Source organism: Periplaneta americana, chromosome 7 (assembly GCF_040183065.1).
Source record: "Periplaneta americana isolate PAMFEO1 chromosome 7, P.americana_PAMFEO1_priV1, whole genome shotgun sequence".
Taxonomy (NCBI): Eukaryota; Metazoa; Arthropoda; class Insecta; order Blattodea; family Blattidae; genus Periplaneta; species Periplaneta americana.
This window is the reverse complement of record NC_091123.1, coordinates 4,909,362-4,927,703: the sequence shown is the minus strand read 5'-3', so window position 1 is coordinate 4,927,703 and position 18,342 is coordinate 4,909,362. Positions and strand designations below refer to the sequence as shown.

The 18,342-nt window shown below is 35.7% G+C and overlaps 2 protein-coding genes across 3 annotated transcripts in view; one reads left to right on the top strand and one right to left on the bottom strand.

The window, feature by feature from the left end:
- The window catches only part of LOC138702829 (vesicular glutamate transporter 1-like), a 107,546-nt gene that overhangs the window by 4,915 nt on the left and 84,289 nt on the right, over positions 1-18,342 (top strand). The gene's annotated exons all lie outside the window — the stretch shown is intronic.
- Positions 1,248-18,342, bottom strand: part of LOC138702831 (uncharacterized) — a 46,620-nt gene continuing 29,525 nt past the window's right edge. Inside the window, exons 2-6 of one of the 2 annotated variants that reach the window (XM_069830145.1) lie at positions 16,561-16,786; positions 7,813-7,909; positions 7,360-7,444; positions 5,528-5,654; positions 1,248-1,524 (exon numbers count right to left, since the gene is read on the bottom strand). In XM_069830145.1, coding sequence (XP_069686246.1) covers positions 1,302-1,524; positions 5,528-5,654; positions 7,360-7,444; positions 7,813-7,909; positions 16,561-16,784 — 756 coding nt within the window. In that variant the 5' untranslated portion in view covers positions 16,785-16,786 and the 3' untranslated portion in view covers positions 1,248-1,301. Of the gene's footprint in view, positions 1,525-5,527; positions 5,655-7,359; positions 7,445-7,812; positions 7,910-16,560; positions 16,812-18,342 lie in introns of those variants that run through there. The other variant, XM_069830146.1, reaches the window with a different exon arrangement.

Sequence of the window (18,342 nt, the reverse complement as noted above, 5' to 3'; positions counted from 1 at the left end):
TTCCGAAGTTAACAAATGTAAATACCTCGGAATAACATTTAGCAGCGATCTCGGCGGGGAGGAACACGTTACAGACACAGCGGGAAAAGCATGGAGAGCGTTACACTTTGTGATGAGGGTACTAAGAAAAGGTTCTGATAAATCCAAAGAGATTGCATATAAATCACTAGTACGTCCAGTAATGGAATATGGTGCAGCATGTTGGAATCCTTACAGATTAGAACTTATTAAGACACTGGAAAAGATTAAAAAACGGGCTCTTAAGTGTTGTCGGAAAAATTCACCATTAGAATGGGACACACTCACGGACAGGAGAACGCGAATTCGATTATGCGCACTGTTCAAAACATACAGAGGTGAGCCTGCCTGGAGAGAAATAAAAAATAGGTTGCAGCCGCCAAATTACTCTTCAAGGAACGACCACTCATATAAATTGAGGGAAAGAAGGCAGAGGACGGACAGTGGAAAGTTTTCTTTTCTCAATCGTACTATCAGGGACTGGAATGCTTTACCTGCAGACTTACTAAAGGCTTTACCAATAACCAAAAATGTATTTAAAAATAGGCTTAAGGACTTTACTAATAGACGGTAATTATACACAGTATTTAAAGGGTGTAAATGATATGTTGTTATTGAAGTGTTGTATCAGTGAAGAATAATTATGTCGTGTGAGTGAAGTGTGTTGTGTCAGTGAAGTGTGTTGTGTCAGTGAAATGTGTTCCTGTCAGTGAAGCTTTATAGTTTATAGTGGCAGTGCAAAGTATTTGAACAGTGAAATGTTTTTGAAGTGTTAGTGAAATCAGGATAGAATCAGTGAAATGTGTCGTAGTTCCATTGCAGTGAGTGAGTTGACAGCGAAATGAGTGTAATTTGAAAGGTACTTGTGCAGATATGAACATATCATACTCGTGGGTTTTAGTTCGATCTTAGTTTTAAGATACAGATTAGATTTATTTCAAATGTTATTTTAAGTGACCGTTTCATTTAATTTAGTGTATTCCCTGTTGTTGATGTTGTTATTATTATTATTATTATTATTATTATTAATTATTGTTAGTATTAATTATTAGTATTATTATTAATTGTATTTTTAATTAATGAGTTTATTATTGTCACTATTGAGTGTAATTAGTTACCATTGCCACCGGGTATATACCCACTGCAGTGTGAATAAATTCATACATACATACATTGTACAGTTCATATAAACATGGTTTATTTTTTTCCTCCGATATGTTGGTAGTATCCGATATTACTAATCAAACAAACGTCAAGCCTGGATAGCTAGTTGCAGGAATGTCTTATTTGCCAGGCAGGGGGTTTTGATCATTTGGCTTGCTGGCACGGGTGACGGGGATGGAGCTCGTTGCGGAGGTGGAGGACTCCTCTGCCGTGGGGTTCTGTTGCACAAGCTGCGACTTCTTGCTGTCGTACGTGCCCAGGTAGCAGAAGCACCTGGAGCAGTGCAGGTTCATTGTCTGGGTGCCGCACAGCATGAAGGGCATGAAGCAGATGGGCCAGAAACTGCAACACAGTTCAAACAAGTGACGGCGACAAGCAACAGAAGGGGATGCAATTGAGAACACACCTAGAGAAATAGTAATATACGTTACAAGAGCGGTATGTTGACGTTTTCATGTTCGAGGAAAAGATTGAAAAAGCGAAACGTAGTTGAGCTTTTTTAATTTCCGAGAATTGAAAGAAAACATACCGCTCGTGTACCGTACATTATTTTGTGCGAAGATCGTTTATTACATACCTGAAAGACGAATTTCTAATTAGTTGCAATGAAATCTCCATGTTGGTATCTGTTTAATGACGGCAACTTCGGAAAACCAAAATATCTTTCTTCAACATTGTTGCTATAAAATGTTTTCTGTGTTTACTATACTCCAGCAGGCCGTGATATACGTCTGTCTTTCCCCCCCCCCCCAGTCTATAAATGCGAATTTAAAACAAACGGTAAGGTTATGTAATGATTTATTTTTCATTTTAATATTTTAACAATAGACTATTATTTATATAACGTATTGCAGTAATAACATCGGCATCTGGAATCTTGTTGATTTTTTCACGGCTTCCTTAATGTTACTTGTATCAGGAATGCAATAAGTTTCGTGGAGTAGTAGACTTTACTTAATTTTTCGCAAATATTTAAAAGCAATAATTAACATTGCAATTTAGGTGAAATTGCAGTGGTAAGTTTCCAATTTATAATTATTACTATGTTAAACGTCTCTAAAAATAATATGTTAAAAGCCTAAAGCAGTAAAATGAATGTCGCGCTTAAGCGGTAAGAAGAGGGAAATTGTTATGTGTGTTACGTTGTGAATACTGAATGTGGTATTTGACACTTACCGCGTATTGGTTCTGTGCGGAAAATAAGCAAATACGCACGATCTCGCACAAAATAAATAAGTATGTATGGGCTATTCCATATGTAAACGATCAGTAAAAAACCTCGCATTTTATACTATAATTTTTTCCCTCCTTATACAAGATGCTGAGGGGAGTGCATTTTCAAAAATAATATACTATCGACAGTCAAACGGTTTTCGTATTATTGAGTGACAAATTTAGCGTATTTTATAAAAACAAGCCTCTTTCAGCGCTCAGAACTCTGGAACCATTTACTGCAGAACATTGAACGGGAGCTCATTTTGAAGCTTACATTTGGTAGGTTATGTTAAGAAGTAATCCTTATTTTTATTGTATACAGAGAGACAGATAATCTGATTTTACTTACTTTTAGGCTTTTTGCCAATTTGTAAAAATGTAAAAAAATATTGAGAAAAAACCTTGCATTAATAAGAGGGATTCGGCATTGTTTGCTTAGTGGTACGGCAATAAGTTTCGAGGGTAATAAATAGATTATTTTCACACGCCTAGACTTGAACGGCGCAGTACCGCACGCACTGGCCGAGAGCTGAAGATAAGCGAGCGTTGGGCGTCATTTTACTCCTGTGTTTATGAAAACTTGTGATAAAGCTAGCACAGCCATGACTGCTAGACGAAACATCACGTGTTTATGTCTCCTGGCCTTGCTTGTCTTGGCTAGGTCCCGTCTCACAGTCAGCTGGTTAGTTCACGCGCGTACTATTTATTTTCTTTATTTCATATTTTAAATACTTTCATATCAACATACCATCAGTAAAAAATATGTGTTTATTTTTACTTTCAAAGCGGAATCTAACTATATATTTTAAAAATATTTTTTTCGGTGGCAAAGGCGTCTTAATGAAGAAAAATCTAAATTTCTGCATTTCCATAAAAAGTAAGAAAATCTGTTTATATGTCAATATAAACTTTAATTTCTCAGCATCAAAATAAAACTTGATTTTGATCATTGGGTGAAAGGTTTTCGGAGCTACAACAGTTTAAAGTTGCTAATTTTATGAAAATGCGATAAATTTAAATATTTTTAATTTAAACTCTATGAAATTCTGATGCCTCAAACTTTGCACAAAGCATTGTATCACAGTTCTCTACGTACAAAAAAAAGTTTCATTGTATTTAGAAATTGTAAGATCAATTTTCTCTATATTTCGGTCGATTTGAGAAGGAATAGCTCATATGCAGTATTTGTGGATCTGGAAAAGGCTATTGACAAAGTAGACTGAAATAAACTTATGGACATTCTGAAGAAAATGGGTGTGGATTGGAAAGAGAGAAGGCTATTCTTTAACTTTTATATGAAACAACATGTCAAAGTCAGGATAGGAGAAGAAATGTCAGAAGGAAGTGAAATAGGGAGAGGAGTACGACAAGAATGCCCTTTATCACCTACCCTGTTCAACATCTACTTGGAGAATTTAGTGAAGAACTGTTTTCAGAACATGGGAGGGGTGATAGTAGGTGGAAGAAGAATAAAGTGCGTAAGATTTGCTGATGTTATGGCGTTGTTAGCAGACGAGACGATTCTAAAGGATTTGCTACTGGATCTAAATGACAGCTGTGAGCAGTATGGGATGATGATAAATGCCAACAAGACGAAGACCATGGTCATAGGAAGAAAAGTAAAGAAGGTAAACTTGCGAATTCTAAATGAGGCAGTAGAGCAAGTGGACAGCTTCAAATACTTGGGGTGTACTATAAGCAGTAACATGAGCTGCTGCCAGGAAGTCAAAAGGAGGATAGCAATGGCCAAGGAAGTTTTAATAGAAAAAAAAAAGCATCTTCTGCGGTCCTCTGGAAAAAAGAACTAAGGAAGAAGCTGTTGAAGTGCTTTGTGTGGAATGTGGCATTGTATGGTGCAGAAACATGGACATAGATAAGTAGGTAGATATAGGTGAATAGGTAGGTAAGTAGATGGATGGATGGGTGGGTGGATTGATGGATGGACGGACGGACGGACTGACTGACGGACGGATGGAGAGACAAACAGATGGATATTACTTTAATACATGTCATTGTGTGTCCACACCTGTATAGTAACTGTCAGCGCGCCTGGGCGCGAAGCCAGGTGGCCCGGGTTCGAATCCCGGTCGGGGAAAGTTACCTGCTTGAGGTTTTTTCCGGGATTTTCCCTCAAACCAATTTGAGCAAATGTTGGGTAACTTTCGGTGCTGGACCCCGGCGTCATTTCACCGGCATTATTACCTTAATTTCATTGAGACGCTAAATAACCTGAGATGTTGATACCTACTTCCTTACTTATGGCTTTTAAGGAACCCGGAGGTTCATTGCCGCCCTCACATAAGCCCGCCATTGGTCCCTATCCTGAGCAAGATTAATCCAGTCTCTATCATCATATCCCACCTCCCTCAAATCCATTTTAATATCTCCCCATCTACGTCTCGGTCCCCCTATAGGTGTTTTTCCCTCCGGCTTCCCAACTAACACTCTATATGCATTTCTGGATTCGCCCATACGTGCTACATGCGCTGCCCATCTCAAACGTCTGGATTTAATGTTCCTAATTATGTCAGATAAATACAATGCGTGCAGTTCTGTGTTGTGTAACTTTCTCCATTCTCCTGTAACTTCATCCCTCTTAGCCCCAAATATTTTCGTAAGAACCTTATTCTCAAACACCCGTAGTCTCTGTTCCTCTCTCAAAGTGAGAGTCCAAGTTTCACAACCATAAAGAACAACCGGTAATATAACTGTTTTATAAATTCTAGCATTCAGATTTTTGACAGCAGACTCGATGATAAAAGCTTCTCAACCGAATAATAACAGGCATTTCCCACATTTATTCTGCGTTTAATTTCCTCCCGAGTGTCATTTATATTTGTTACTGTTGCTCCAAGATATTTGAACTTCTCCACCTCTTCAAAAGATAAATTTTCAATTTGAGATGTTGATACAGCGTCGTAAAATAACCCAATAAATAATAAGATGTCATTGTGATTTTGTCTGCCTTGTTGATATCTGGTAATAGTTGGGAACATTGAAAAGACGGCCATAATAATGTTTTAGGAAATATTCTTACGTGAGTCCGCTATAGTTACTGGACGATTGCAGGAACTTTCTTCAGACAGCCCTCCGTCCCTAACTAGCAACAGCACAAGCTCTAAGCTCTTACCACAGCATGCAGAGTGCTCCTAGTGCCGAGTGGTTCACTTTCTTATGTTGGCGTCGAACAATGGGCTGCCCCACGTTGCCACATCTGGGACACGCGATCTTCCCTGAGCCTGGCTTCCACGTCTCAACTGCGAACAGCACAATGTATTGCAAGTCACTCCATAAATAATAGTATTTTAATAGTATTTTCCATACGTAGATGAAATTATTGGGGATCATCAGTGTGGTTTTTGGCGTAATAGATCAACTATTGATCAGATATTTTGCATTCGACAGATAATGGAGAAAAAATGGGAGTATAAGGGTACAGTGCATCACTTATTCATAGATTTCAAAAAGGCATATGACTCGGTTAAGAGAAAAGTTTTATATGATATTCTTATTGAATTTGGTATTCCCAAGAAACCAGTTCGATTAATTAAAATGTGTCTCAGTGAAACGTACAGCAGAGTCCGTATAGGTCAGTTTCTGTGAGATGCGTTTCCAATTCACTGCGGGCTAAAGCAAGGAGATGCACTATCACCTTTACTTTTTAACTTTGCTCTAGAGTATGCCATTAGGAAAGTCCAGGGTAACAGAGAGGGTTTGGAATTGAACGGGTTACATCAGCTGCTTGTCTGTGCGGATGACGTGAATATGTTAGGAGAAAATCCACAAACGGTTAGGGAAAGTACGGGAATTTTACTGGAAGCAAGTAAAGACATAGGTTTGGAAGTAATAAATCGAAAACAACAAATCCATAAATTTTCTAGACATCACAATAACAAAAGTAGACAACAAACACACATTCAAAGTATACAGAAAACCAACAACAACAACACACATACAGAACACATCCAACCAACCAACACAACACAGACAAGCTGCATTCCGAACAATGGTACACAGACTACTCAACATACCAATGAACCAACAGGATTACAACGAAGAGCTAAACACAATCAAATACATAGCACAAGAAAACGGATACAACCCTAACATAATAGACAACATAATACGTAAGACAAAACATAATCACAAAAAACATAAGAATACAACACAAACATAAGAACACACAAAAAAAAAAACGTCACACTAACATACGAAAACAAAAACACACATAAAATTGCAACCTCATTCAAGAAATTAAATTACAACATTGCGTACAGAACAAATAACGCTCTACAAAAACATCTCAACACACAAACAACACAAACAAACAAATACAACCACACAGGCGTATACAAACTCAAATGTAACACCTGCAACAACTTCTACATAGGACAGACAGGCAGATCATTTCAAACACGTTACAAAGAACACATCGCAGCCATAACAAAATTACAAAACACCTCCACATATGCAGAACACATCACAAATGCCAACCACACCTACAGAGACATCAACACAGACATGGAAATACTGCACAACCAACCAAAAAGCCAGAAACTCAACACACTAGAACAATATGAAATATACAGACACACGAAAACACACCCCAACGATATTCTCAACACACAACTCAATTTCAGAAGACACACACTCTTTGACTCTACATTACACCACACGAACACACCCTCACAGGAAACAAAACAAGAGGCGCCAGGACCAACAACGACCAGTTCTGAGGATGACCCATAATAGGTCGAAACATGTAAACCAGGTACGATAGTATTTAACACAAGAAAGTCATATAATACATATTCCGAATTGTTCTTCCTCTGACACATATCGTCAAGTGAGATGTACTGCCTGATAATAGATGTACATACCAGCCAGAACCTCTCTCAGAGGATAAAATAGCGTTATTATTTACTGTTTAGATGCACATAAGAAGGCGAACCGTATCTTCACCTGTTGTGCGGTACAGCTTCTTAATCTGCTCTTGTTTGGCCTCGCTGTTCAGCTTCCCTGTGAAATGGGGACGCTGCTTCGGTTCCTGAAACCAGATGTTAATCCATCATCATCATCATCATCATCATCATCATCTTATGTCAATAAATACAATAAAATACAATACAATACAGTAAGGAATCCATATCTGGTTTTGTCCACTTTTTTTACACCCTGTATATTTGAAGAGAGACGTCAAGATAAACGAACTGAGAGTGATTCATTGCAGATCTTCAGATGGTCTCTTTTCACGGAGATCTAGTCTTGCTGGGATTCAAATTTATTCGTTGAAGGACATAGTAGGACGACTTACTATCAAGTACTGGGTAAACCATTACAGTAAAGAAAAATATATTATTAAAGTCTGTTCACTTATTTTTCTAACACACTGTATACAATAAAATGTTGATTTACCTTCGTAATCGGAACTTTGGCTTGGCATTTCGGATCACATCCACAAATATCGAATATCTTGATCGGACACTTTGGTTCACATCCACATGGATCGCGACTGAAATGAGAATAGCATTTGCAATGTAAAACAATAATGAACTGCCTACAAAATTAATCATTGCCTGGACGTTCACATACTGACATTTCAAGATATTATTAACTCAGTAGAGTAGAATGTCTGTTATTCATACGTCTTTTGTTAAGAAATAACTCATTACACTCTAATAACTTACAGAAAGGAGTCAGAAACCGTTGCCATGGGCACGTGTATAATGGTCACACATCATTTTAGTTCTACTATTAATAGTTGCATATTTCCTAATGCTTTTAAGATTGTTAAGGTTATGTCCGTGGTTATTCTGTATGGTTGTGAAACTTGGACTCTCATTTTGAGAGAGGAACAGAGATTAAGGGTGTTTGAGAATAAGGTTCTTAGGAAAATATTTGGGGCTAAAAGGGATGAAGTTACAGGAGAATGGAGAAAGTTACACAACACAGAACTGCACGCATTGTATTCTTCACCTGACATAATTAGGAACATTAAATCCAGACGTTTGAGATGGGCAGGACATGTAGCATGTATGGGCGAATTCAGAAATGCATATAGAGTGTTAGTTGGGAGGCCGGAGGGAAAAAGACCTTTGGGGAGGCCGAGACGTAGATGGGAGGATAATATTAAAATGGATTTGAGGGAGGTGGGATATGATGGTAGGGACTGAATTAATCTTTGCTCAGGATAGGGACCGATGGCGGGCTTATGTGAGGGCGGCAATGAACCTCCAGTCAGTCAGTAATTAAGTAACTCATTTGACAGGTAGTTAAATATGGAAGATGACATCACAGCTGTTCAAACAGAAGTTGTGAAAATAATGTTTTACGTCTCTCTTTAAAGAATGTTTCGTGAATGACTTATAACATAACATTTAAAAGACACTTTAGAAAGATAATCTTCAAAAATGAATTGCATGTCATATTTGTTGCTTATTTTCATGTTGAGCGAATATATATTGAATATTCAGAAAATGTGGGATGTCAGCGTGGCATGATAATTAGAAATGATGATTTATATACTATGCATGTTATTCAATTTATGACAATATACTCGTACAGGGTGTTTCCGAGGTGGTGTTACAAACTTTCAGAGATGATGGCGAAGGGTACATGTATCAATTTGAGATAATTTATTTATTTATTAGGTTATTTTACGACGCTTTATCAACAGCTTAGATTATTTAGCGTCTGAATGAGATGAAGGTGATATGAAGGTGATAATGCCGGTGAAATGAGTCCGGCGTCCAACACCGAAAGTTACCCAGCATTTGCTCATATTGGATTGAGGGAAAACCCCGGGAAAAACCTCAACCAGGTAACTTGCCCCGACCGGGAATCGAACCTGGGCCACCTGGTTTCGCGGCTAGACGCGCTAACCATTACTCCACATGTGTGAACATTTGAGATAAGGAAACCTAGTCCGGAAGTGACCGAGTCGAAAGTTACAAGCAAAAATAGTTGTGTGGAAATGAAATAATTTTATTCCTCTGTACACCTTATTTATGTGTATTTATCTGCACATCTTACACATACTGTATTCATCTGACGTTGTTTACGTTGTCTACTTACAGTGTTCCATTCAGTGCGCTGTCTGAGGGGTGGGGACAGGAAACTACACTAAAGCAATGCAGATAGCGTAATGTGTAATGGACATGGTCGGTCCTGATATGCACGTCTGTAGACAGCAGTGTATGTGTACAAGTTGCAGTGTCCAGTCGATCAGTCCTAGTGAAATGGAGGAGTACACGAGAGCGGAATAAGCAGACCTGATTTTCGAATACGGATGAGCCAATGGGAACAGTAGACAAGCTCACAGATTGTATCGGGACAAGTACCTACGTAGGAGACATCCGGGATATACGATTTTTGCACGACTGTTCCAAAAGTTAAGGGAAGGAGGGCACGTGGTGCCAAATTACAATTCCATTTCCATACAACTATTTTTGCTAATAACTTCGACTGAGTTATTTCCGGACCATGGTTCCTTATCTCAAATTGATACATGTGCCCTTCACCATCATCCCTGAAAGTGGGTAACACCACCTCGGAAACACCCTGTAGATTTTCAAAACACGTAGGCCTCAAACTTAACAAGAAATTTAAACCAGACTTGAATATCCTACAAACAGAAACAGACTACCTACTCTAATTCAGCATCTACTATTTACTCTTGACTCTATGATACTGACTCTTTTCAACTAACTATAGCCAATGTCAATAGTGTTTCAAAATATACAGTGAATATTATATTAAAAAGGTTTCAGCAAAAATTGCTTCTTTGAAAAGTCATATGTTAGCATTAGTGCTATAACCTTACTTTACTATTGAATAATAATATTATTACAAGGAATAATAATATTATTACAGTCACAACTTTCATTTGTCTTCTTCTTTATCGATCATGGCCTACTGTATCAGGTTATGATTTTATGCATGTTTCGTGACTTACTCTACAATACAGAATTTAAAGAATAATATCGGCCAATAAAAAATTGCCTTACATGTGCAAAATCGTTACCAACTGCTATTTCATTTGTCTTCTTGTTTATCGATCATGGCCTACTGTACCAGGTTATGATTTTATACATGTTTCGTGACTTACTCTACAATACAGAATTTAAATAATAATATCAGCCAATAAAAATTTGCCGTACATGTGCAAAATCGTTACCAACTGCTATTTCATTTGTCTTCTTGTTTATAGATCATGGCCTACTGTATCAGGTTATGATTTTATGCATGTTTCGTGACTTACTCTACAATACAGAATTTAAAGAATAATATCAGCCAATAAAAAATTGCCTTACATGTGCAAAATCGTTACCAACTGCTATTGAGTGATTAAAATAATGTTAACGACTGTTATAAATAAATGTTGGTTGTTTTAAACGTAATAATGTCGAAGAAATGGAAAATACATTAACTAAACGTTAAAAATAAACAGGCTGTTAATTTTATTTAACACTAGTTAAATCAAATTAAACATTTCTTGGAGAAACTGGTCAAAAGAGTCATAATATGTAACGAGTTGCAAGCATTTCGTCCTCGCGTTCTTTTGTTTTCACTCAATTTTGAGGGATGGCTTCTAGCAACTGAACGTGAACAAAATGGCCGGTGAATTATGGAAGGTGGCAGGAAAATTGAGGAAGTAAGAAACTAATTTACAATGCTGTAAATTTTACTGCTTAGATTTACAACTTTATTCCGAATGAACCTGTGAGCCTTATCTAAGGCCAGGTGATTGCAGCGTTAGTTTTTACGTCCGAGGTTCGGATCAGGTGAAGGTGGTTGTTCTTTTAAAGGGTGTAAACCCCGCAGAGCGTATTTTGTGCAGACTGGAAGTATTTTATTTCTTACAGGTATTTGTAATAATGCAACATGTTTTCACTTGAAGGGTCCAGGGGAAAAAAACCAGGTAAGGGCCGAATTCATAGTCAACACTTATCGTAAGGAAACACTTAAGCAGTTGCTTATAATAATTTCCAATTCATAAATCCCACTGAAGTGAACACTTATTCAAATAAGGCAGCTTGTCAGCTTACTCAAGTGTTTCCTTATATGCATTGTAATCAGCTGATTCGGTATACAATAGATGATGATTATGATTTAATTTAATTTATTGATACGATGAAAGAGTAATGGAACGGAGAAAAATTCTCTCCGGCGCTGGGACTTGAACCCGGGTTTTCAGCTCTACGTGCTGATGCTTTATCCACTAAGCCACACCGGATACAACCCCGGCGTCGAACAGAATTGTCTCTGATTGAGTTCCAACTCTTGAGTTCCCTCTAGTGGCCGCCCTCTGCACTACGTCATAGATGTCTATGAACATAGGACTGAAGTCCACACATGTGCTGAGGTGCACTCGTTATGAGTGACTAGTTGGCCGGGATCCGACGGAATAAGCGCAGTCTTAAATCACTTCGTGTATCCGGTGTGGCTTAGTGGATAAAGCATCAGCACGTAGAGCTGAAAACCCGGGTTCAAGTCCCGGCGCCGGAGAGAATTTTTCTCCGTTCCATTACTCTTTCATCGTATGATGACGCAGAATATCTGCATGGAAATATCATATGTACTTCGGTACATTAAAATAATAGGCCTATATATGATATGTGTAAATCACTTCGTGATTTAAGACGGCGCTTATTCCGTCGGATCCCGGCCAACTAGTCAGTCATAACGAGTGCACCTCAGCACATGTGTGGACTTCAGTCCTATGTTCATAGACATCTATGACGTAGTGCAGAGGGCGGCCACTAGAGGGAACCCAAGAGTTGAACTCAATCAGAGACAATTCTGTTCGACGCCGGGGTTGTATCCTGTGTGGCTTAGTGGATAAAGCTTCAGCACGTAGAGCTGAAAACCCGGGTTCAAGTCCCGGCGCCGGAGAGAATTTTTCTCCGTTCCATTACTCTTTCATCGTATGATGACGCAGAATATCTGCATGGAAATATCATATGTACTTCGGTACATTGAAATAATATTTAATTTATTGAGTTCTGTAATTAAATGAAAATGAGTTTCGGAAAGCAAAAGATATGTCAGAGACATGGAAAACCCTTTAGAGATGTATAATGATCAACAATTTAAGAGGAGATACCGTTTCGACAAGAACACTGTTGTGAATATTCTGGTGTCTCTCATTTCAATTCACAATACTACCATGAGGCTTACCGATTTCGCCACTGCTGAAAGTACTGGTTGCTTTGAGATTTGATGATACAGCAGCATTTCAGGTAGATTTAAGTGACATTTTTTTTCGAAAAGTATTCACGTCATTTGAATTTTTGTTATTTGCATTTTTGTGTGTATTCTACCCAAGGAATAAGCTGTTAAAATTTGCGTAATTATACCACTTCCACTTTGTTTATCATAAAAATAACTGAAAAATAAATTAAAATGATTTAGTTACAGGAATATTTCCGGAGTTTGCATTAAAGTCAACTGCAATTTTGTTCCATGTCAGTTTCTTCTTTTGGAGAGAACAATTATCAATTTTTTTTTTTTACTTTCGACGATATCTCCATATTTCATAACTAGTTATCTTAGCTCACTTCTTTCTTTTCTGTAAAATGCTTTCTCGACATTTTGTACCTATAATTTTTAGCTCTATAATATTTACTTCTGTATTTGTGTACGACAATAATGCCGATTTAACAATTGAGGCGCTGACATGGGAAAGGCAGTAACTGCCAAAAACAAAATTTTTCAGGGCAAGCAAAAAACAAATTTATGAACACTTTCTCACTTACATTATTACAGAAACTGCTTGTGTTACATATGAAATTTGAAAAGTCTGGCACAGATTTATCTGTGAAATCCTATTTTATGAAAATACAACATTGAAATCACTCCTTAGCCAAACTGAGAATTAACGTTATTTATACATTATGCACACATTTTTCGGTAAAATGCATGATACTTTTCATCGAGGAAGTCTAACATAGATAACAAGTCTCTCTTTTTGGCATCAGGGACGACTGGTCTTCTTCCAAGACGTTGCAAGCACTGCAAGTTAGTGATTGACGTTAATGACTGTCCTTTCTTAAAAATCCTGTGCTCTGTCCACATTTCAAGGTCATTAAATGACTGTCTTGTTTTTATTAGAGGAAAATCAGCTCTTGAGAGACTAATCCAGTTGAGGGTGCTGATTTTGATAGGAGTTGTATTCAGAAACTTGTCACATTCTGCAGAAAAGTCGAAGAAATCCTCATCCTTCATCATTATTACATTATTAGGCCTTAGAAATCCTCATCCTTCATCATTATTACATTATTAGGCCTTACCTCTTCTGGAACCATGGCCTTGCATCTTTTTTTTTTCTTTTCTCTATGATGCCAAATTCCCTATCACATGGCATGTAGGAATGCTCTGAAACCAAGAATTTCAAGTCCACTGAATCAAAATGTTTCTTGGCAATAATGTAAATCAGGACCATTAGAATCATCCGATTCTTATTCTGCCCTGCACAGTTATCAGCCCATATTTGTCTAGACACACTCTGATGTTGTAAAAGGAGTTACTACCTTCTCCGCGCCAACAGCTGTGCACATATAACTTACAACATCTAGTGACTACGTTTCCAACTTCGTTTCATTACATACGGACATAATACCTTCTGTGTGCCATTGGCATGGCCATTTACTACCTTCTCAATGAAAAACCTAAAAATTCGAATTTTTGGCAGTTACGGCCTTCCCCATGTCAATGTCTCAATTAGAAGCAGTGTTGCCAACACATAAATTGTATTCTCGTCAGTCTAACACCTGGAAATCCGTCAGAATCCCTCAAAATAAAATAAAATAAGACCCACTCAATAAATCTACAGTATATAGAAATAAAAGCAAATATTCACGCAACTTCGTCACTAATCTTGATTAAATTAATAATAATTCATACACATCATCGCCTCTACTTCTGCAGTTGATTTGCTTCGTTGGTCTACGCTCCTCCAAAAATTAAACAATTAAAAATGACAGCAGCTAAAAAGTCAAAAGACGATGTAAATCGTAATTTCTGCCAGAAAATCCGTCACCCGTCAAAGCCATTATTTTCCAGTCCACTACATTGAAATTCCGTCATTTTTGACGGAATTTTCGTCCAGTTGGCAACCCTGATTAGAAGGCGCTGGAAAACAATTGAATGTAGGAAAGCGCTCACGTCTAGCCATGTTGCCATATTTCTTTCGATCTCGAGGGAATGCTCAGGGCATATGAATGATTAGCGTCTCTACAATACGATCTGAAATAAGTGCTAAGGAAATGCTCATTACTTAAGTCTTTCCTTATTTTATAAGTGACGACTATGAATTCGACCCTAAGTCACTTTTTTGTCGAGGTGGAGTTTGAGGTGCCATTAAATTCTCTATGGAAAGGAGTGCCTTTAAAAGGTATGAAACAGGAAAAGAAACAGATTAGTCTTGGGTATATTTGCCTTCAAATTTTTGGCGTACAGGAAAAGAAGCCGGTAAGACTGTTTCAGCGAAAAAACCAGGTTTCATAGAAAAAGTGACTTACCTGGCTTTTCCCCTGGGCCCTTCATATCAAAACTTCCCACTTTCAATAATTTTAGATGTTCAGGGAATACGATTTTGAGAAAAAACACGTCGATTTATTTTTAGAACGAGGAGTTCAAAACCACTATTAATTGAATATTCTGTTCCACCCCTCCACATCTCCACCCCAATCTTGAATTTAAAATTTCACCCGTGTTGTTAGCGGAGAAGAGGTGATACTAAAGGGTATGCTACAGGAGCTAAATGACAGCTGTGAGCAGTATGGGATGAAGATAAATGCCAACAACACGAATAAAATAAAGAAGGTAAACTTGCGAATTTGAAATGAGGCAGTAGAGCAAGTGGACAGCTTCAAATACTTGGGGTGTACTATAAGCAGTAACGTGAGTTGCTGCCAGGAAGTCAAAAGGAGGATAGCAATGGCAAAGGAAGATTTTAATAGAAAAAGCAGCATCTTCTGCGGACCTCTGGGAAAGAACTAAGGAAGAGACTAGTGAAGTGCTTTGTGTGGAGTGTGGCATTGTATGGGGCAGAAACATGGACATTACGACGAAGTGAAGAGAAGCGAATAGAAGCATTTGAAATGTGGATATGGAGAAAAATGGAGCGTGTGAAGTGGACAGACAGAATAAGAAACGAAGCTGTGATGGAGAGAGTGGGTGAAGAAAGAATGATGCTGAAACTGATCAGGAAGAGGAAAAGGAATTGGTTGGGTCACTGGCTGAGAAGAAACTGCCTACTGAAGGATGCACTGGAAGGAATGGTGAACGGGAGAAGAGTTCGGGGAAGAAGAAGATATCAGATGATAGACGACATTAAGATATATGGATCATATGAGGAGACTAAGAGGAAGGCAGAAAATAGAAAAGATTAGAGAATACTGGGTTTGCAGTGAAAGACCTGCCCTTGGGCAGTACACTATGAATGAATGAATGTTTCAGTATTAAATACTGACACATATAGAGTTCACTTAACGCTTTCCCATTGTATCATTTCAGCTCATCTTACCTCTACCATAATTTTGATGTAGGTTAGGAACTACATAACAATTAGGTCTATGGTATTGAAAATGTATTGTTTATCGTTGCAATTTTACATTTAATCTTTTGACTGTTATGTTAATTTCAATGCTAATATTTAAGTAAGTTTATTGTAATAAATGTACACCTGGAAAAGTAATTGCATTAGTATCTATTAATTTTCTAACCGAATACGATATATCGTTAATCGTTTCGATATACCGATATATTTTCTGCAATATATATATATATATATATATATATATATATATATATATATATACATATATATATATATCTCGTTTATCGAAATTATGTTTGCAATATATTGCAATATCAATATATCGGTATTTAAATTATTTCCTTCATCTCTATTTCCAAGTCCATTTGATACTGAAATCACAGATCTATAGCAACTGTTTTTAACACGGCCGCCTTGTACAAAATATAAGTCACTGAAATAAAGAAACATCAAAATGTTAAGTGATAAATTAATACGTTATTGTTGGAATTGCCGATTTAAAGAGACGACGTCCCGGATGGCTGGGTGGTTTCCTTCAGCAAATGTTGGGATTCACATAACCTCTTAAAATGTAAAACAAGTGAGGGTGCAATCATGCTGACCTGCTGGAGTAGGACTTCTCGCTGACGTCGAAGACCTTGCAGTAGGACTTGCAGGTGCGAAGCGAGGCCCTCTTCTGGGGCGCCTCGCGCTCGAGTTCCAGGCGCGCCAGGCTCGTGGCCGGGTGCTTGGTGCGCAGGTGCACCAGCAGATTGACGGTGCTCTCGCGCTGGTACGACAGCACGTCGCCGCATATCAGGCACCGCACCTGCTGCACCGCCGCCATCACTGTGGGACAGGGGAGTTTAAACAAGTAAATAAATAAATAAATAAATAAATAAATTAATTAATTAATATGTAAATAAATAAATGAGTAAATAAGCAAGTAAATACATAAATTAATTAATAAGCAAATAAGTAAATAAATAAATAAGTAAATAAATAAATAAATAAATAAATTAGCAAGTAAATAAATAAATAAATAAATAAGCAAATAAATAAATAAGCAAATAAATAAATAAATTAATAAGCAAATAAATAAATGAGTAAATAAATAAAAAAGTAAATAAATAAATAAATTAGAAAGTAAATAAATAAATAAGCAAGTAAATAAATAAATAAACAAGTAAATAAATTAATTAATAAATAAATAAGTAAATAAATGAATAAGTAAATAAGCAACTAAATAAATAAATTAATTAATAAGCAAGTAAATAAATAAGTAAATAAGCAACTAAATAAATAAATTAATTAATAAAAAATAAATTAAGTAAGTAAATAAATAAGTAAATAAGCAACTAAATTAATTAATAAGCAAATAAATATATAAATAAGCAAATACATAAATAAATTAATAATCAAATAAATACATAAATAAATAAATAATTAAATAAATAAATAGTAAATAAGTAAATAAATTAAGAAGTAAATAAATAAATAAATTAATAAGTAAATAAGCAAATAAATATAATAAATTAATAAGTAAATAAGCAAATAAATAAATAAATAAGTAAATAAGGAAATAAATGAATTAATAAATAGATAAGTAAATAAATAAATAAATAAGTAAATTAATTAGTAAGTAAGGAAAAATAAATAAATGTATATAAATAAGTAAGCAAATAAAAAATAAATAAAGCAATAATTAAATAACTAAATAAATGAATGAGTAAATTAGGAACAAATAAATAAATATATGTAAGTAAGAAAATAAATAAATAAATATATAAATAAGTAAGCAAATAAATAAATAAAGGAATAAGTAAATAAGTAAATAAATTAATAAGTAAATTAGGAACAAATAAATAATTATATATATAAGTAAGAAAAAAAATATATATATAAATAAGTAAGCAAGTAGATAAGTAAATAAATAAATAAGTAAATTAATTAGTAAGTAAGGAAAAATAAATAAATGTATATAAATAAGTAAGCAAATAAAAAATAAATAAAGGTATAATTAAATAAGTAAATAAATGAATAAGTAAATTAGGAACAAATAAATAAATATATGTAAGTAAGAAAATAAATATATATATATATAAATAAGCAAATAAATAAATAAAGGAATAAGTAAATAAGTAAATAAATTAATAAGTAAATTAGGAACAAATATATATATATATATATATATATATATATATATATAAGAAAAAAATAAATATATATAAATAAGTAAGCAAATAGATAAGTAAATAAATAAATAAATAAGTAAAGTAATTAGTAAGTAAGGAAAAATAAATAAATGTATATAAATAAGTAAGCAAATAAAAAATAAATAAAGGAATGATTAAATAAATAAATAAATGAATAAGTAAATTAGGAACAAATAAATAAATATATCT